At 36.6% G+C, this 21,928-nt stretch overlaps 1 protein-coding gene across 2 annotated transcripts; it reads left to right on the top strand.

Moving 5' to 3' along the window:
- The first annotated feature begins 6,369 nt into the window (after positions 1-6,369).
- Positions 6,370-7,404, top strand: LOC121977893 (two-component response regulator ORR11-like). Of its 2 annotated transcripts, none has more exons than XM_042530300.1 (5): positions 6,370-6,578; positions 6,679-6,725; positions 6,817-6,894; positions 6,958-7,028; positions 7,098-7,404. In XM_042530300.1, the coding sequence occupies exons 1-5, from the start codon at positions 6,467-6,469 to the stop codon at positions 7,180-7,182; spliced, it is 393 nt and encodes a 130-aa protein (XP_042386234.1). In that variant the 5' UTR covers positions 6,370-6,466; the 3' UTR covers positions 7,183-7,404. The 2 variants fall into 2 exon arrangements, with proteins under 2 accessions (XP_042386234.1, XP_042386233.1); XM_042530299.1 differs by having other exon boundaries at positions 6,814-6,894.
- Positions 7,405-21,928: the final 14,524 nt, after the last annotated feature.

The raw sequence follows: 21,928 nt of genomic DNA, 5'->3' as shown, positions 1-21,928 counted from the left end.
ACACAGATCTTCATATATCACTTTGGGGCTTTGCTCTAGACACAGCAGCCTTTATACTCAACTAAGTTCCATCCAAGGTTGTGATAAAGACACCATATAGGATATGGACTGGGAGAGATGACCAGGTGTCTTTTATGAGGATTTAGGGTTGTGAGGCTTACGTACGACGTCAAGTCTCAGACAAACTGGGACCAAAATCCGATAAGTGTTATTTTATTGGATATCCCAAGGAAACTAAGGGATATTACTTCTACATTCCCAGTCAATATAAGGTAGTTGTGGCTAAGACTGGGTATTTCTAGAAAGGGATTTTGTTTCTAGAAAGACTAGTGGGAGTACGTTCGATCTTGAAGAAGTTCAAGATATGAACAATAGCACTGAAGCCTGAATGGAAGTTGAATTGGAACCACAAAGTGTTGTGGATGATGTCGTTCCACAAAGAGTTGAGGAACAACAACCAGTTCAAGTAGACATACCTCTTCGCAGGTCTGATAGGGTACGTCGTCAGCCTGAGAGATACTCATTTCTCTTGTCTGACCATGATGATGTTGTGCTCATAGAGGATTAGCCCACCTCCTATCAGGAAGCTGTGATGAGCCCAGATTCTGAGAAATGGCTAGAGGCCATGAGATCTGAGATGGAATCCATGTACACCAACCAAGTATGGACTTTGGTTGATCCACCTGAATGGATTAAACCTATTGGGTGTAAGTGGGTCTTTAAGAGAAAGACTGACATGGATGAACTTATCTATAAGGGTCGCTTGGTAGCTAAAGGTTTCAAGCAGATTCATGGTATTGACTATGATGAAACATTTTCTCCAGTAGTGATGTTTAAGTCCATTCGGATTATGCTTGCTATTGCAGCATACCATGACTATGCGATATGGCAGATGGATGTCAAAATCACGTTTCTGAATAGAAACCTGCTCGAGGATGTGTACATGACACAACCTGAGTGTTTTGTAGATCCACAACATACTAGCAGAGTATGCAAGCTGCATAGGTCCATTTATGGACTAAAGCAAGCTTCTCGGAGCTGGAATCTTTGATTCGATGATGCAATCAAACAGTTTGGTTTCATCAAGAATGAAGATGAGCCTTGTGTCTACACGAAGGTTATAGGGAGCACAGTTGTTTTCCTCATATTGTATGTGGATGGCATACTACTCATTGGGAATGACATCCCTTTGCTGCAGTCTGTAAAGACTTAGATAGGGACTTGTTTCTCAATGAAGGACTTAGGTGATGCCACCCGCATTCTAGGCATACAGATCTATAGAGATAGATCTAAGAGGTTGTTTGGCCTAAGTCAGAGTATATGTATTGACAAGGTACTCCTACGGTTTGCCATGCAGAACTCCAAGAAGGGATTTCTGTTGATGTCACATGGCGTGAGTCTTTCGAAGACTCAAGGTCCCTCTTCTAGAGAGGAGAGAGACCGTATGGATCAGATCCCTTATGCCTCAGCCATAGGATCTATCATGTACGTCATGCTATGTACTCGTCCTGATGTCTCGTATGCTTTGAGCATGACGAGCAGATACCAGCCAGATCAAGGTGAGAGTCACTGGATAGCGTTCAAGAATATTCTTAAGTACTTGAGAAAGACTAAAGAATATTTCTTGATATATGGAGGCGATGACGAGCTAGCTGTAAAGGGTTATAGTGATGCTAGCTTCCAGACCGACCAGGATGATTATCGATCGCAGTCAGGGTTCGTGTTTTGCATAAATGGTGGTGCTGTGAGCTGGAAGAGTTCGAAGCAGGACACAGTCACTAATTCTACAACAGAGGCCGAGTATATTGTTGTATCAGAAGAAGCAAAGGAGGCAGTTTGGATCCGTAAATTTATCACTGAACTTGGGGTGGTTCCTAGCATCGCTGACCCTATTGAGCTCTATTGTGACAACAATGGAGCAATTGCGCAGGCTAAGGAACCTCGCTCATACCAGTGGACCAAACACATACTACGGCGCTTCCATCTCATTCGAGAGATCATCGATAGAGGAGATGTGAAGATTTGCAGAGTACCCACAGAGGCTAACATCACAGATCCCTTGACCAAGGCTTTGGCACAGAGAAAGCATGATGGTCACACTAGGTCATTGGGGCTTAGAGCCTACACTGATTGGCACTAGTGCCAGTGGGAGATTGTTAGTTAGAGCCTTAGAGCCAATCATTTGATGATTGTTGTATGGACTCTTATATATTAATAAAAGGTATTTGTTTTGGTTATTATACTTACTTGTATTGGTGCCAAATAAACTAAGTATAATAGCGTCCTTGAGTAGAAGGTTCTCACCTATATCAATCGATTAGTTAAATCGATAGTGATATGATATAGGGAACACTACTCTTAATCATTCCTAGTCAAGTATTAACATTCAGGGACAATGTTAATGCGACGAGACTAGCATGTAGGTCAACTCGATGACTTGATCTCACAAGTCATGGATATGGAGATATCAAGTTGACACATTGGTATGCATTGGAGAATGTATACTGAATGACCCGCCATGAGAAAGTATCATGGATCATTATATGAGTGGCATATACTTTCTCATGTGGCTATTAGTATGACTATTAGTCCTTAGACCTGAAGTCACCATGGTTCCCTACATAAGGAGTTACGTACTTTGGCTTCGTCAAACGTCACCCGTAACTGAATGGACTATAAAGGCGATTACTGGGTATGTAACGAATTATGCGGAGGGATGTGAGTGATGTAGATGGGATCTATCCCTCTTATATGACAGGAGTGACATTGATATTCTTGATAGAGTGAGATCACTAAGTGCATGGCCATGCCCAAATGAGTCAATATGAGATATTGAGATCATTTGATTGAGTGAGTCTACTTGGAGTTCAAGATTTAGATTGATTAGAGGATGACACGGTCTATGCCTCACATTGATAAATCTAGATGTTAAGGATAGAAGGACAATGTCATATATTGTGAGGAGTCACAATTAGTAGTCACAAGGTGATGTTGGATCTCAACATTCTTATAACTTGAGTAGTAATGATGTGTTGCTAGATACCGCTCATTACTTATACATCTAAATGAGTTTAGGAGCATTGCCAACGTTATAAGAACTTATAGGGTCACACACAAAGGGCAATTAGATGGAGATTAGGTTCATTTGATGAACCTAAAGGGTTAGGTTCATGTGATGAACCAAATTGGATTAAGAGTAATTCAAAGTAGCCTAATTGAGTTAGACTCAATTTGGTTCATGTATTAGATGTGTCTAATTTGGACTTAGACTCATTGAATTAATTTAATTCAATGAATAGATATTCATTAAATTAAAATTGACTTGAACCAATGGTTAGATTAGATCAACCAAGGGAGATAAGTGGTCAAGTTTGACTTGACTTGAGAGGAACATGAAGAGTCAAGTTTGACTTGACCATTTGTCACCTCATTAGTGAGTTGGCAAGATGTGGGTCAATGATGATGCTCCACATAATCATGTTTGCTTAAGTAGGATGCCACCTCATGGGAGTTACCAAGAGTTGTGACTCTTGGCATTCCATGGAGGTTACATCTCCTCTTAATGTGGCTGGCCACATCTATTGCATGGTGAGTTTTTCATTTTTGTGTGGTAACCTCCATCTTCTTCCTCTCTAGTTTTCTTCTTGCTCTCCCTCTCCTCCATTACTGATCTCTAAGGTTGCTAGCACATCCTTAGAGGTTCTTCTCCATCTCTTGCTTGTGTGGATACACATAGAGGAGTATCTACTTTGATACTCTCGAGATCCGGCGAATCTTGGACAAGTGGGATTAAGCGAAGGGCTTCGCTTCAAGGGTAATAATGCTCTTCTTCTTTGTAGATCTAGTTTAGATCTAAGTTTTAGAAACTCATATGCGTAAAGGTTTTGTTCGAAAATTTCATTTCTTCGTACGGATCCGTGGCATGGGAATTTCGGGGTTTTCACAACGCAAAAAGCAGTTTTTACGACCCGAAAAACCCAACAGGACCGACTCTAGGGGCCGTTGATATGGCGGTTCCATATTTTTTTTATAATTTATGCTCATATAAAGATAAATGTAAGATGGTATAAATATATATTTAAATGACTAATGGTAAAATGAAATTATGCTATATATATATATATATATATATATATATATATATATATATATATATATATATGAGTAATAAAAATATTAAAAAAATAGAATTAATTATGATAAAAAAATAGTAAAAATTATTTAAATATAAATGATAATATAGTAGATAATAATAATAGAACTCAATGAAATAGAAGGATTTATATATCCGACTTAATTTAATGAGGTAAGATTTAATTATTATTGTATTATATTTAAAGATGATAATCATGACAAATTAAGTATGGCCCAACTTGAGTCGATTAGTCTATGTTGTGTCTAATATTAACTTTCCTTGAGTTAAGTTAAGATGGGTTATTCTAAAAATAGCCTAGCCTAACTGACCCAAATTGGATTGTGTCTAACAACTGCGAGTTGGGTCATGTCGAGTCTAACTTATACTTGGTCTGCAAATCAAGCCAGGGTGAAGGTGGCTCAACCCGTGGATTGGATTGATCATGACTTTATCATAGATCAAACACAACCTAATCCAATCATGGGTTGGGCACAACAGTCTTAGTGCTAAGCTCATCTAATAAAATTTTAAAAATATTTTTTAATTAGTAAAAAAATTAAAACAAATTCATTTTTTTATAAATTATTTTAAAAAATTAAAATATCTGTATTCCTTTATTCTTTCCTATTTTTATCTTTTTAAAATTTTCTTTATTAGATGATTCAAAAAGGAATAAAAGACAATATAAGATGCTTTCCATCAAAGTAATCTAATGACATAATTAGTATTAAATTATCATCCCTTAATTTGAGTCAATTATAGCATTATGCTTACCCATGTATCCCTCTTAAATTATATGAAGGATGATAAATTATAAGTTCAACTTATAAACGCCCAAATAGCTATAAGTGAAAGTGATTTTTTTTTCTAAGGGCATACATCATAATTAATCCCTTAATGTGAGTCAATGACATTATATATGTAATCCCTCCCCTTTAAATTTTTTATTTTAAATAATAATAATAATAATAATAATAATACAACGGTATTTGTCTTATTTCCAAAAGATATCTCAATCGTTGACTTTTGTGAGATATAAAGAGAAAGGGAATTGATGGTTATTAAAGTCAACCCCGTAGGGATTAAGTTTGTAATTCTTTTTATTTTATTCTCAGTTTTATTGAATGAAGGTCGGTTTTTAAGATGTTCTTTTAAAACTAATCCTCCATATTTTCTTATATTCTCTCTTTGAATTTTGACTTTTATGCCTTGTAAATAGCCAAGAACAATGTGGTTGACATTCTTTTCATTTGTCAACTAAAATATATATTATCTAGTAATAAAAAGATTAATTCGATCATATAATATTTGCCGTCCTAACGAAACTCAAGAATAATTTAAAGAGATTTTGTTAAATTTATTTTTATAAAATTTAAAATCAAATTATATTTGGGGAAAATAAAAGGGCGTCTTTTATTTTTGTCATCATTAAAAGAGCATTTATCATTTTTTTTATTTTGAAAATATCATTATTTTAGTAAAGTTGTAGTTATAATATGTAAAAAAATTAGTAGTTGTGGCAATTATGATCACAACTACTATAATAGTGTTAAGTAATTTTGATTAAATTAAAAAATATATTTTGATATAACAATACTAATAAAAAAGGCTTCCTTAATTATTTATATTGCCAAAAATATCTCTTTTAAAAATTATCAAAATGATACTCATCTTAATTTGATATCAAAATTCAAAATATACTTTTGTATTCCAAGCTGATCCAAACTGTTTCGGTTGCAAAGCTATTTTAAAATGGTGCGATTTTAATTAAAATATATATTTGAAAATTAAATTATAAATGATATATTATTTTAATATATTTTTTAAAAATAAGGACGTCCTTTCGATACGAATAGTTAGGAGATTTATTTATTTTTATTTCCCGCCATTATAGATCCGAGCTGGCGATAATAGCAAGGAAACTAATTTTAAAATGAACCGGCCAATCATTCTCGAACCGGATCAAATCTAATCTGTGGGTCCACTCCTCTTTATCAGATAATAAATATCAAATTTCATTGCATATGATAATAAATCTCATATGATAATAAATCTCCAGGGATATACAAACGATACATGAGGAATATGTGGAGCCCACAGTTTAGCAGGCTGGCAATCCTGTGGTCAAGATTGGAGGTGGCTTGACGTGGGTAATCATTGTGGGTGATGTTCGTTATTGGCTGCTTTTTGTACGTGGGCGAGGAAATGGTCGCGATTCCCTGCTCTTTATCCTTCGCCATCTTAAATACCTCGCGATTCGGGGGGCGGAACGTGCGAGATCGATATACTGCTTGTTCAATCAATTGGCTCGTTGTTGATCGGAGAGCTGCAATGGCGTCGCCGGCGAGAGGGGAGACGGAGGCGATCCATGTGCTGGCGGTGGACGACAGCTCGGTCGACCGGGCGGTCATCGCGGGGCTTCTCCGGAGCTCCAAGTACCGAGGTAGGAATCGACCGATCCTTCGTGAACTCCTCGCCTCCTGTTCTTCTTTCTTCTCTTCTAATTAGGGTTTCTCCCCTTTTCTTTCTCTGCTCGATCTCAGTCACGGCTGTGGACAGCGGTAAGAAAGCGCTGGAGCTATTGGGAATGGTGAGTCGATCTGTGTCCATGATTCATCGATCGTTAGATGGGATTCTGAATGGAAAAATTGGGGATTTTCTCTCTTCTATTGTTCTAGCAGGAACCAAACGTGAACATGATCATTACTGATTACTGGATGCCAGAAATGACAGGATACGAACTGCTCAAGAGAGTCAAGGTGAGAACAACCTTTTCTTGCGATTCCGAATGCTGAACCCTAAAAAGCTTAATCCTGCTACAGGAATCCTCCAAGTTGAGAGAAATCCCCGTGGTCATAATGTCATCTGAGAATGTTCCCAATCGAATCAACAGGTATCCAAAAAAATCTATTATTTCAATAGAAACGATCATCTTTTTCCTGATTTGATGATGTTCTTGCAGGTGTTTGGAAGAAGGAGCAGAAGATTTCTTGTTGAAGCCTGTGAGGCCATCTGATGTATCTCGTTTGTCCAGCTGGATCAGATAGCAGCTGGAGAAGGCAGAGGAGGACGAAAGATGAGTCTCCTGTCGACACAATTTTCCTCAGCTTTGCTTTCGTTTAGAAATGCATTCTTTTGTTTCTTCTTTAAATGAACAAGGCACTGTGATCATGGAGGTAGATCCTCATCATCTTCCATGAATGTCACCTTTTGCTTTCAGATGTAAAACATGCTTCGAGCAAGCATTTCAATCCAATGCCATTCCGATTCATCCCTTTCTGGGGCTCCTGTTGTTGTGTGGGATTCTGAAGGGGAAAAGGTCTTCTTGTTGCCCAATGGGTGTGGTATAGTTGGCGTAGTATAAGAGTTTGAATTTCATATTTGAGTCGATTTTTTTATGTGTTTAAGTGATGCTCTGGATTTATCACCCAGATAAATTAGGAAGAAGATGAAGGAGAGTTTTAAAGCAATGGTAAATAATAGTCTTATAAGATTGTCCGGGACTATATGTCGGTAGGAGTTTTGTGTATCTTTTATAAATTAAGAAGAAGATCGTCTATTTTTTAAAATGAATTGGAAGATTATATTAAAAAAGGAAAATGTTATTATTGGAGAATGAAGAGGGAGGGGCAAAGGCCAGTTGTAAGATTTGTTGTGGAAATCAAAGGAGATTTGAAGTACTGGAGGACTGGCCAAGCTTTGCCTTGTTGGACCAGAGCTTGGGGACCTCCTTGTAGGAATCCTATGGGAATATTTTGTAGCTGGTCATCTTTGACGTCCTTTGAGGCTTCATGGCACCTTCCTTCATTCCTGAAATGTGGAGCAGGTGCCTCATGGACCTCCTCAACCAATCATAAGTCAATGCTAGAGGGGAATTAATTAGTGCCCAGGGCGTAGCGAAGACGGTGGGCGCATGATATCTCTGACGTAATGGTCAGGGGTCGATTCTCATGAACTGACGACCTGAGGTTTACCCCGCCATGCGCCTATGGCCTGTACCTGCATGAACCTCTCTCTATATCCGTGGGGCCGGCACTAGGAGGGCCGCTAAGGTAGCGGATCTACTTTTAGAGGAGAATTAATTAGGTCATGCAACCGAAATTTAAAATGAACTCGAATACACAATCAAAATACTATGTTTTTATTTGATTCATAACCCTCGGATAATATTATTCTGAGGCATAATCTTAGTGCTATCATCTAGGGGTGGGGTGGGCAGTCAACCTGTTAAACTGATCAATCCATTCATATCGATTCAAATCGAACCAAAAAAAAAAATCTACCAGATATAGGGCCGAATGTAGAGTTTTGATATTACATTATCTGATCTAGTAGGATCAGATAGTTTTTTATCCCAATAATCGAACCAACTCGATCCGCAATCACCCTTACTTATAGCAACTATTGTCAATAAGTTACTAGACATTATAACAGCTACTGGCGATAAATTGTTACACGTTGTAGCAGTTACTGTCAATTAATTACTACAACATGTAATGTCTATTATCATTTTAAAATTTTTTATTTTTTATTTATATTTATATTTTATATTTTATTGGATATAGGGTCGGATATCCAAATAACTGGCAAACCGTCCGATATCTGATATATAAGAACCACCATATATAGGATTTGATATAGATCCTGATATTACATTATCTAATCTACTAGAGTCAGATAATTTTTTACCTTAATAATTAAACTAATCTGACCCATATCATCCCCACTACCATCACAGGGCCGGCCCTAGACTTAGAAGGATCCGGTGCAAAAAAAAAAAAAAAAGATAGGCCCTTTAAATTCAGATAAAAATAATAAAATCAATACTATATAAATAATTCATTAACAGAATACATAAACTAAAATTCATAATAATGAAAACATTATATTCGACATGGCTAATAATCAGTATTAGAAAATGAAAAAGAACTATTACAATTAATTATGAAAAATTTATCTTCTTGCATTTTTATCTGCAAAGTCATCAATCAATCTTTCATAATTGAGTTTTTCTAAAAACTCACTCTCAATCGAAATCATCGCTAATGCATTCAATCTTGTTTGGGTCATGGTTGATCTCAAACAAGATTTCAATAACTTTAATTTAGAAAAGCTTCTTTCTGTAGATGCGACAGTCACCGGAATAGTTAATAATAATCAGTATTCTTTCTTGCTAGTGGCTATTAATGAATTTTCTCAAGAGCGGTAAAATATATGGTTAAAATGAATTCCACCAAAATATTAGATTACTAAGTACTAAACATACTGTATTATGTCTGTGTAATATATTTTGTAATACCTAAATCACATATTCATAATTCATGGATATTATGTCCTAGTCTGTTTTTCATGTAATGGCACAATGCTTAGTTGTCAAATATTTATTCACTAGATGATGTAAACAAAAGACAACAAACTAAATTACATATTTCACATCAGACTTGTTGCAGAACAAGTCTTTTGATCACATGAGTCTTACATTAATAGCCTATTAATTTGATATCCAAAAATCACATATTTCAGAGAAAAAAAACTTTAATTGATGATAAAACCAGCAATCAATGGAAATTGGAAAGGATACGCCAATCAAACATATTTAAGCAAATTAAATGATTATAGATGCCTAAGTAGAAATGGAAATCTAATACGTCAACCCGATGTTGCGATAACGGCCACGAAGACCAGAGGTGACTGTGAAATTGTTAATCTGTGATGATGGCACTCGAGAACACTAGGATTCGCGACTTCGTGCGACCGGCACATTGTCTACCCCCTATAAAGCCTATTGAGCCTTTGGCGTTGGCATTGGCGTCGGCACGGGTGAAAGATTCAAAAAGGAAAATTGCAAAAGGCAAAAGGTAGCGTCGGCTTTTAGGGTTTTAGAGAAATAGAAGCGTGGAGGTGGAGGAATAAAACGTTGCGCTTGTTTGGCATTTTTATAAAAACGTCCAGAATATATTATAATTAAAAGTAGATCATTGTTAATTAAATTTTTTTTCATTGATATCGTTAATTCTATAAAAAATATTAAAATTTTATTTTAAAATTTAAAAAATAGGGCCCACCAAAAAAATGGGGCCTTGTGCATTGGTCCCACCCTCACCACCTCAAGGCCGGCACCATCACTATCGAATTTCTTTCCATAGGAAACTTCTTACCGTAAGTGTTACAATAAAAATTAAAATTGAAGCGATGAGAAATAGAAATAGACTTTTTCTCCTTCAAACTCTTGCTACAATGTAAGAATTGGCGCTTATATATTTTGCTCATCTTATCTTGCACATCCCACACTTAATATATTTTTTTTCGCTTCCTGAGCCTTAAATATTATATTCTAAAGTTTAAATCTTAAATTTAAAAAACAAAAAATACACTAAGTATGCACGGCTGTGCAAAATACGCTCTCACACTTTTTATAATCAAGATTATGGAGAATAAAATATATAATTTAATATTATTTAATTATAAAAAATTATTTGTTTGGAAGTTTAGATGGATAATTTAGTTTACTGAATTAAAAGGCAGTGTTGACCGTTGACTGCCACGTGGATCATTGATTTGTTTTGTTACTGATTCGGGCGGGCCAGATGTGATGAGATTGTGGTCTATTTAGGGTAGAAGGATGAGGTTAAACCATATGCATGGGTGATACTTAGATTAATAAATTAAATAATTTTTAATTGTATAATCGTATTTGAAACTAGTAGGAGAGATTCTAGTCGAGTGCAGAGGAGCAGGGGCGGATCCAGAGGAGAGGCGGTATCAACGGTTGCCCCTCCTTATCGGTAATGGAACTCTTCGTAATATGGAATTTCATCAATGGAGATAGGAGATATCGTCTCTTGTTCTACGTAAAAATCATCTCTCCATATATGAATTTCTAGATCCATCACTGCATAGGAGTGTGGCTACTGTTTCAACTACCACTTGTCTATTGTCATCTAAGAAGGTCGATTGTGACAAGCTCGGTTGATTCATTTTGTTACTGGCCTATCGGGCTCCGGCTAGCATGGTATTTAAAGCTCATGGGAGACCGACAGACAGGAAGAGTGTGAGTCATGTGGAAAGGAATGTGGCAATTCCTTGGCCTTTTTTGTTAAAAAAAATAATAATCTTAAAAAATAGATTTTTTTAATAGAAAATAATATGTATATTTTTAGAAATAACATTAAACCTCTTTTAAATATTATTATTATACGAATTCAAACTCTTAAATAAAAAAAATATTATTATATGAATCAAACTCTTTGCCTTGACTAAGTTTTACAAAAATCATTTGAAAATTTTAAGAATAATAAAATCTTCATAAGATTAAATACATTAAGAATCATTCAAAGTGTCATTAAAATTCTGAAATACGAGTTTAATGAAAGATATTTAAAATAAAGAGTAATTGAACAGTAAGATTATACGTTAGAATAAGTAAATTATTTTTTAATAAATTGCGCATACAACCTTATAAATATACCAGTGCAATGAAAACCATCGCTAAAATACTTTTCCTCACCCGATCGATCTCTCTAGATCTCCCAATTTTCCTCAATCTCCGATCTTCTCTCTGCCTCTCGTGCGGTAAGCTTCTCTCTGATCTGATCGCACCTTGGCTACGGCATCGCAACGAGGTTGTGAGGCCGGGCGTGTCCTCGCAGCAGCCCTGGCCCGGCGCGCGTGCAGGTTTGTATCTTCTAATTCTCTGCAAACTATACTTAGAATGATATTTGATAGTGTGGGAGGATTTAAGGTAGTATGAAGGAGTTCTCGTTAGGAAATTTTATGAGAATGATTGTGGTTTTTTACTTGATATGAATAATCAAAAACAAATTGGTTACTTATCTGATGTTCATCTTTCAAAGGGATATAATTGTGGCTAATCAATCTTAAAGAATATGGATCTTCTAATATTTGTGTATATATATATACACACACTAATTTTTGAAAGATAGATAAGTTTTTATATAAAAATTTAATTTTCTAAATTTTGAGATGCAAAATTTTTTATATTTAAGTTTTGATGATATTTTTTTAATTAATAAAATTATTAAATTATTTATTTTTTAATGTAAATAAGATTTTATTATTTTATTTCAATTTGATGATCTTTAAAATTTAACATTATTATCTGTATAAATATAATAAAATAGCAAATAAATATTAACTTTTATTTAAACTAATTAAATGAGCATTAAAAAAATATTCAAATTAAAAATATATATATTCTCGAATATAAAAGAACAATAAGCATCGATTACCAATATTAATATAAATAAATAAATTATAATAAAAATTAAATATATTATAATTTATTACTGATATAAAAATGAGAAGCCTGAGAATGGAATTAACTTCAATTTTTTTTCTTAAATTGCTAAAGTTAAAACGAGGGCTGACTTGAATGGATGCGGGTGGCCTATTATTTTGTATTAAATAAATGAGGAATTCTTGGTTAATGGAAGTACTAGATGATGAAATCTGTGTTTTAATTATGGTAAAGAGTTTAAAGGTTAAGATATCTTATTATTTAAATATTTTTAGGTAAAAGTTTTAATAGATTCTAGACAAGTGGAAAATCTTAGGAGAAGGTAACCCTAGGTTATGGAAAATCTTAGCTGAGGTTAGACAACAAAGTCTTGGTCTAGGGGACTGGACAAAGTCTTGACAGGTCGAGGACATTAGGTAAAATCCTAGAATCGAGGACCCTAGATGAAAATCTCGGGAGTCACAGACACCAAGTGGAAGACTGGAGGGGTCGGGATCAGACGTTCACCATGAAGTCTTGACGTCTCGGACGCTAAGCAAAAGTTCAGTTGGTTTAGAGGATTGATCTCACAAAAAGTAATTTCTCCTGAGAGAAGTGAGGATGCGTTCCCCATTGAGGGAACAGTAAACATTGGTTCGACCTAAGGTTTCTGGGAAATCCAAAAGTCAGAATCGGGTAGTCCGAAAATTGTTGAATAATTTATTATTTATATTTTATTGTGCTAAATTTATCTTACAATGTATACTTTGTATTTGAACTAATATGTCTTGCAGGAAGTGAGATGCACAAAGAAAAGTCTCGGAGGAACAGTGTCTAAGGTGCCTCTAGGATGTTGGAGGGGCCTCAACTGCTTTGGTCGGAGGCTCGCGTGGAAGAGGTACGAAGGCACCTTCGAAGTGCCTGAAAGCATCTCAGATCCTAGATGGAAAGCGCCTTCCATGAGCTTGAAGGCGCCTTAGAAGAGATAAAGTTCGCAGAATATGGGAATTATCATCTCCGCGGATTCGGGGAAAAGGACCCAGGTTGGAGGCGCCTTCAAGGGGGTTGAAGGGCAAGAGCTTCCACAGAACTCATTCTTATGATTCTTCTCTTGCGCGCTGCTTCAAGGACGATCCTGAAACTCCACAGCGCAACTCTGACGACCGAAAGCAAGACTCTCCGAATTCCAAAAATTGTCAGTATAATTATTGTAAAGCATTCAAATTATATTTGTTTTATTGTACTCATCCTTGTAATTAGAATTTCTAAAGTGATAGTGAATTGCCGAACAAAAGTGATCAACAATCGCGGGCCTTGGAGTAGAAGTCATCATATGCTCCGAATCAAGTAAAGCCAACACTTGTAAGCATTTGTTTTATTTTACTTTCTATTTCCGCTATGTGATTCTAATCGACTATTTTCCGAAAAGTGTGAAAAAGTCACAAGTGTTATTCACCATCCCCTCCTCTTACATATCTCGATCCTACAATTAGTATCAGAGCGGGGTCGCTCTGAATTGGTACAACTACCGTTCAAGCATTTTTCGTTACTTTTTCTTCCGTTTTTAAAAATTCTTATGCCCTTTTCTTGTTTTTAAATTTTTGTTATAAGTCAGTGATGCAGCGATAAAGGAAGGGCCCACTCGGCACAGGTCAACTGCCAAGGTGGAGGTCAAAGTCAAAGTGATCAATGCCAAGGTGTCAAAAGGCTCGCCTACGATAGCCGAGCGGAGGACGACTACAGCGGCAGGTCGGGGCAATCAGGGTCCGATCGGTAAGAGACTACAAAGGCCAGTCGGGAAATAAGTGTCAGGGTGGGCCAACCGTCTAACTTGGATAATGCAGTAAGATAGCTAGATGCTCAGTGTGGAGCATCAAGACGCTAAGGAGACAGGAGAGCTTGTCCGAACGGGAGGAGCATGCTACTACACAATCACCGCAGGAAAGAGCAACCAAGGTCGATAGAGCGGAGGAATCCCGGTCGAGCGGCTACTGCGCTCGGCCAAGCAGCGAGACATGACCATCAACGGAACGGAGGAGTCCCGGCCGAACGGCTATCTTGCTTGGCCAAGCAATGGGACCATTGTCGTATCTCTCGATATCCTTCTGGGAGATAGTGCTGCTGACACGAGGCATGGTCGACAAGCGGATTATACGACGGAAGCTTCCACTGTCTTGTCAGGGATATGCATGTCTTGTTAAGGTATGGTGTTAGAAGTACTTTCCTGGCGGATCTCTTCATAGGATATATTAGAGAACGTGTCCATGTCTTGAGGAGCGTGCACATCATCCACTAGGGCTCTATATAAAGGGGGGTTCATCACCAACGGAGGTACGCATGATTACTGTTTGCGCTTGCGTTACTGTTAGTCTGCTTTCCTCTACATTTCCAGTAACTGACTTGAGCGTCGGAGGGCCAACGTCAGGGACCCTTTCCCTGACTTGGCACTGACGTTACTTGTTTTACAAAGCAGAGCGCATTCTACAGCCAGTTAGAGTAGCAACCACATCCCCAGCTTTCCACCCTCTCGTTTTCAAACAGGATCAATCAGGATTGGTCTAATAAGCTTTCCTGACAAATTTATCGATTCGTTGAATTTTTTTCTCAAAATTGGTGTAACACTATTGGAGTCGATTTATTACCTTATTTTTTCTACCGTGCTACTAAACCAAGACCAAGTCTTGGAACAAGTTTCATCATTTTTGTCGTTGCAAGAGTTTTTTTCTAAATGGCCCACCAAGAAGGCTATAGCACTGCACGACCACCACTATTCTCTGACCAGGATTTTGGCTACTAGAAGAGACGAATGGAGTATCATCTCAAAACGCAAGTTGAAATGTGGATCATCATCCAAACCGACTTCACACTTCTAGTCAACGACAATGGAAAACTAGTTTCGTGTGAAAACTGGGACTCAAGTCTAATGAAGAAGATAAAGGCTGACGCCAATGCAACCCAGACTCTTCATTGCAGCTTAACCAAGAAGAGTTGAACCGGGTCGGCCTCTTCAACAGCGCCATGGAGTTATGACAAAAATTAATTGAGTTGCACGAGGGCACCTCCGACACTAAGGTAAGTAAGAGAGATTTAATTTTTAATAAATTGTATATCATCAAAATGTAGGATAGTAAATCATCAAGTCAACTACACGCCCGAATCCAAGATCTACTTAACGACTTCCATGCGATCGGGCAGAAAATGGAAAACTGGGACATTATCAAGTACGCACTTAATGCCTTTACAAGGAATACTTTGTGGCCATTCATAGTAGATGCCTACAAAGTATTTGAGGATCTTTCATTAATTAAATGAGACGAGCTATTTTCGAAATTTGAACTTCACGAACAGATTAATACACTACCGGTTGAGAAAGATATTACTTTGGTCACAGGTAGAAGTAGAACGCGGGAACCAAAAATCAAGCGTCGAACCGAACTCGAGCCCAAAGATGAATCAAACTCAGAAGATTATGACGAGATCATTGTTGATCTCGTCAACCTTGTACAAAAATTGTACAAGAAAAAGAAGGGCTTCACAAAACGTGAGATCAAAAAGGTGATTCAATCAAAGACGACGCAACTAAGCCCAAACTCAAAATTGAAGTTTGAAGTCAGCTACTACGGCTGCAAAAAGAAGGGACACATTAAGGTGAATTGTCCAAATCAGAAGGAAGCAAAGAAGCAATGTAAAAAGAAGGTACTGTTGGAGCAATCTGGGTACCCTAGGTTTTGATGTTTGGGCAAAGGTTTAAGTTAGGTTTATTGTTGTATTTGATATGCATTGTGAGTGTGCAGGATACAGGTACAATAAGGAAAGTCCAAGGGTGAGTCTTGGCGGTGTAAGTCCAAGCATGTAGTCTTGGCAACGTAAGTCCAAGTGTGACTTGGCAATGGATGAAGTCCCGGAGGCGCGACCTCTTGGCAAAGGAAGACCCGACAACAATGACAACGCCGATGGAAGCTCCAGAAGGCAAGACGTGAAGGATGGGGAGGCATCCGAGGGACGCAAGGCTGATGGAGGAGGCTAGAAGGCTAGGTCTAGGTTGGTCGGGCGAGAACGAATGATGAGTGAATGTACTCGGGGTAAAATCTCAAAATTAGGGTTTGCTGTAGCAGTACTGTAGCGTTACTGTAGCAGTACTGTAGCAGTCGACTGGTGGTTTCATCAGTCTACTGGTGCAGTCGACTGGTAGCGAACAGAGGATTGGTATCGAGTCGTTGGGCTGCAACGATCGAATTTCCACGAAGGGCAGTCGACTGCATGTTTTGGCAATCGACTGGTAGGCGGGGTTTTCTAACTCATGGTCTATATAACCAAGTATTGGAAGCTTGGTTGAAGTTGACGAAATAGAGGTGGTTAACCCCTATTAGTAGTCTACCAGTGCCCTAGCTTCTCAAGAGTCCTTGGTGAGAGTTTGTGATGAGGTTTCTCCACCCACAAGGAGCTACACAAGCTAGCCGGAGGTTTTCCGGGGAATCATCCACCGACGGATCGGGATTTTCCACCTTACGGACTGCCGTGAAGTAGGAGCTTCATCTCCGAACCACGTTAAACAACGTGTCATTGGGTTTGCTTCTTGTTTATTGTTTTCTAGGGTTAGCTTTACTTTTGTTTGTTAGTATTTTTATTTCCGCTGTGCACTAACAAGCGTAGGAAGTGACGATTTGGGTGAGACGCTATTCACCCCCCTCTAGCAAACGTCAAGGTCCCAACAGGTACTACAAGCAACGTGGGATGAATCATCATCTAAAGACTCTGATATAGATCTCGAACAGAAAAGCTTCCTCGCACTTCTATCCCTAGAGCAAGTCATCGAATCTGAGTCCGACACAGAATCGGAAGTTGACTCCGAGTAAAGTCATGGATCTATATCTGGTTCAGAAGGTTCTCAAACCAATGTAAGTATCTCTTCAATTAGATTGCATAACTTAATTTCCTACTTGTAGAGAAAGTTAGCTAAGTCCAACCTCCGGGTCAAGTCACTCTAAGAGGAGGTCAAAGCCCTCAAGAAAGTAACTATCCCAAGCTCCTTGACTAAATCAGTTCAAGCTGGAACTTCAACTGAAGTCCAACAACTTGAGGAAGAAAATTCTAACTTGAAAAGACAAGTCAAGGAACTCGTTAGAACGGTTCACTGTGGGTTCAAAGAACTTTAACCTAATTCTTGGGAAACAAAGGGACGTATACAACCGATCCGGACTTGGGTATAATGCCAAACGTAAATTTAAATCTTACCTATCTCTTGTTAATCGAACAAATAGAAAAGTAGTCCAAGCATGGGTCCCTAAGTCCAACCTGAGTAATCAAATTAAACTCAATCAATATTGGATCCCCAAGAATCAAATCCATTACCTTGATAAACCTTATCGAGACTATGATTCATGGGAGCTAATAAAATGACCATTTTTGTTATCAAGTAGATTTGTTTGATATTTGATTTACTGCTTTCCTTATACTTAACTAGATTATGATAGATAAGGACTTAAGCTTGATCGACACTTATTTAATTAGACCAAGGATTTTCAAAAAGAAAATTAAACATTTAATTTTTTAAAAAGCTTTGTCTAGAAGTGATTGTTATTCCAATATCCAAGAAAACCTAGTGCCTCACCATAGCCTGTAAGTCAATTATTGAAATGAATGTTTAATTTATTAACTGTTAAACCTTAGTTCAACTCAAGTGTAAATCAATCCTTAGATTTTAATTAAACTTAAAGATATAATTAACCATCTTGCAAAATAAATAAAGTTCCCGGATTGACAACTTAAAAAGGGTAAAATTGATTTAGATTTAGGATTAGTTAATTAAAATCTTAAACCTAACTTAGCTTAATCAAAGCAAATTAATCAAACTCAATTCAAATTTAAATACTTTTAAATATTAATTTTTAAATTTCAAATTTTTAATTAATTTTTTAAATGTTAATTAATAATAAATTCAAATATTAATTTTCCAATCATAATTAATTTATAATTTCAAAAAATTAAATATTTTTAAAATTTAAACTTAGATATTTTAAAATTTAAATTTATATATTTTTGAAATATAAACTTAGATAATTTAAAAATCAAACTTATATATTTTTAAAATTCAAAATTAGACATTTTAATTCAAACTTAAATATTTTTAAAATTCAAAATTAAATATTTTAAAATTTAAAATTAAATAATTCTCAAAATCAACTTTCAAATTAATACTTAATTCTATCTTACACAAAGTCATAAGTTTAATATATTTGACAATTTAAAAAGGGTGAGATAGAAAATTAGAAAAATAAATGATTATTTATATTTATTTTTTTTTGCTTGAACTCTAGGATTTCCAAACTTAAATAATTTACCTAATTTTTTTAGTATTAATCAAGGGGAGAAAAAAGGAGTAAAGTTAGTTTCAAATGTCAAAGTATTTTTCAAAAAGGAAGTTATTTTTTTTTGTTTAACTATTTTTAAATGTTTAAATATTTTTAAAAAAGTAAGTTTAAATATTTAAAAAAAAGTAAGTTTAACTATTTTTATATCCGAAAAAATAAGGGAGCGTTTGGTTTGCGTTTTCCACATTGTTTTCTATTTTCATTTTCTGAGAAAATGGAAAACGCGTTTGGTTTGCGTTTTCCACGTTGAGAGAGCGTTTTCTAAGAAAATGAAAAACGTGGAAAAGTCATTTTCTAAAAAATGAAAAACGCCCGTTTTTCAGAAAATGAAAATGAAAATGGGGCAAACCAAACGCACCCTAAGTTTTTGTCAAAATCTTTTTAAGGTAAGTTTATGTTTGAAATTTTTCAAAACCTAAGTACATGGCAAAGTATTTTTCAAATCTAAGAATTTAGCTAAGTTTTTAAGGAAAAAGCTAAAGTCTTTTAAGTATACTTTCAAAGATACTACATCTTTAAAAAAGATATCTTTCAAAAATAAAATATTTTCAAAAGTTAAGTTATTTTTCAAGACTTTTTACTTTCAAAACATAATCTATTTAAAATTATTTTTAACGCTCCCTTATCAAAAGTTTTCCAAAATAAAATTCTATTATCTCAGTTTATTTCAAAGTATTGAAAAAATTAAAATATTTTATTTTAAAATTAAGTTTTTTTTCCTCCCTAAATTGTTTTTGATATATGTCAAAGAGTGAGAATATTCAAAAGTAGAATAGCAAAAGATAATTTCTTCTAAGAGGAGCAGGTGAGGACGTGTTTGTTAAGACCCTTGGTGGCCGGTTAAAGGGGGGTGAATAGCCCCTATACAAATCAAAACAAAAATATCTTCCTCAACTTATAACTTAAACAAACACTTGCATAAAAATGAATAATAAATTGAAAAGACGAGGCTCAGAGATTTTACTTGGTTACAAACCGGGGAGGTTGTTAATCCAAGGAATAGAGTAGCACTAGTTTCTTCTTTAGGTGGAGAAGCCTCTTTACAGCAGTGAAAGCACAGAAAATAAGAAGTTAAACAAAAACTAAGATGTGTACAAGTGTTGTTGCAAGAATGCTTGTTATTTCAGCTTCTTGGACCAAGACTATATTTATAACCTTGGTCGGGGCGCCTGGAAGGGTTCCAGACGCCTAGAGTGGGATAAAAACTTATCCCCGATGTAACGGTCAAAGACCACATCGAAATGGCTAAAACTTGGGTTCCGGGCACCCGTAAGGGTTCCGAGTGCCCAGACTGCTCCAGGCGCCCCGAAGGAGAAAGTCAACATTTTGTTGACTTTCTCTCCGAGCCTCCAGCTTTGGCTCCGCTTGCTTCGGTCCGGGTCTTTCGCTCCGGCTCCGCTCACTTGGGTGATTTCGACCATCCGGAATAGGGCTCATCCGAACTCAACTTCCGGCCACACGCCTTCTTCTCATCCGCCCGCGTACTCTTCAGCAGCTCCTCGTCCCTCGGACGCACTGAACTCGTCGACTCTCTCTCATGCCGTCCTTCTCGCTAGCTGCGCATTTTGCCCGAAGCCCTGTGCTCCTTAGTTCCTGTACACTTAGACAAAAGGTTAAACACAACATGACATAACCTAACTTGATTGATCACATCAAAATAATATTGGAGTACCAATAGTGTTCCCTATTGAGGGAGCAGTAGACGTCAGTTTGACCTATGATTTTTGGAAAACCCAAAAGTAGGAACCGAACAGTCTGGAAACTATTGAAAATTTATTATTCATGTTTTATTGTGTTAACTTTGTCTTACAGGGTATAGTTTGTATTTTGACTAATATGTCTTGCAAGAAGTGAGATATACAAATAAAAGCTTAGAGGAACAGTATCCGAGACGCCTCAGCTGCTTTGGCCCAAGGCCCGTGCGGAAGAGGCCCAGAAGCAGAAGAGGCGCGGAGGCACTTTCGAAGCGCCTGAAGGCGCCTCGGATCTCAGATGGAAGACGCCTTCCATGAGTTTGAAGGCAACTTTGAAAGGATAAAGTTCGTAGAATGCGAGAATTATCGTCTCCACGGATTCGGGGATAAGGATTCGAGCTGGAGGTGCCTTCAAGGGGGTTGAAGCCGCATTCAACAGTCCATAAAAGAAGACTTCGAGCAAGAGCTTCCACAAAACTCATTCTTATGATTCTTCTCTTGTGCGCTGCTTCAAGGACGATCCTGCAACTTCGCAGCACGACTTTGACTACCAAAAGTAAAACTCTCTGAATTCCAAAAGTCGTCGGTATAATTATTGTAAAACATTCAAATTATATTTTTATTGTACTCATCCTTGTCATTGGAATTTTTGAATTGATAGTGAATTGTCCAATGAAAGCGATCAACGATCGTGGACCTTGGAGTAGGAATCATCACAGACTCCGAACCAAGTAAAACCAACACTTGTTAGCGCGCGTTTGTTTTATTTTACTTTCTATTTCCGCAACATGATTCTGATAGATTATTTTTCGAAAAATGTGAAAAAAATTCCTGAGTGCTATTCATTTCCTCTCTCTTTCTAACACGTTTAGATCCTATATTCCTACTTTATGTTCTTGTAAAGGAAGATGACGAAAGAGTGAAGAAAGGAGATCATCGACGAGAGAAGAGAAAGACATCCTTAGCTTTGACAGATCGAATCATTGATGAGGGAGAGGAAGAGAGTGAGACAAGAGAGAGAAAGAGCATGGGATCATCGACAAAAAAAAAAAAGAAAAAGAATATGGGATTACCAAAGGAAAGGGAAGCGAGTGAGATCATTTGACAACTTTGAGAGAGGAGAAGGGCGCATTCTTTGAGAAATTGATGCGAAAAGTAAGAATCAGTTGGGTTTTTTTTTTAAAAAAAAATATGTAAAAGAGACAGTGTTAGCTAGTTTAAAAAATATTAAAATATATAATTAAAAATTTAATTAAGAAAAAAATTAATATAAATAATATTAAAAAAATATTAAGACTTTTGGGGCCCAATAAAATAAGAGCCCTAGGGATATCTATCGCACAGGCCTATGCCTTGAGCCGGAGCTCCTCCCGTAAATGACAGCATTGATTTTTTTTTTTTTTTCTTTCCCTGTAATATTTGTTGAAAGTCATGACTATTACAGGGGAAGGTGCAAATTATGGCGTGGACATTAATACGGGTGGAATTTCAG

Source organism: Zingiber officinale, chromosome 4B, assembly GCF_018446385.1.
Source record: "Zingiber officinale cultivar Zhangliang chromosome 4B, Zo_v1.1, whole genome shotgun sequence".
Classification (NCBI taxonomy): domain Eukaryota; kingdom Viridiplantae; phylum Streptophyta; class Magnoliopsida; order Zingiberales; family Zingiberaceae; genus Zingiber; species Zingiber officinale.
This window is presented reverse-complemented; position numbering and strand designations above follow the sequence as displayed.

Excerpts from the sequence above, each read along its gene's own strand:
- LOC121977893 (XM_042530299.1), top strand. The coding sequence starts at position 6,467 with ATGGCGTCGCCGGCGAGAGGGGAGACGGAGGCGATCCATGTGCTGGCG. Across the intron at positions 6,726-6,813 it reads CGCTGGAGCTATTGGGAATG|CAGGAACCAAACGTGAACAT; the intron begins GTGAGTCGATCT and ends CTATTGTTCTAG. Across the intron at positions 7,029-7,097 it reads GTTCCCAATCGAATCAACAG|GTGTTTGGAAGAAGGAGCAG; the intron begins GTATCCAAAAAA and ends ATGTTCTTGCAG.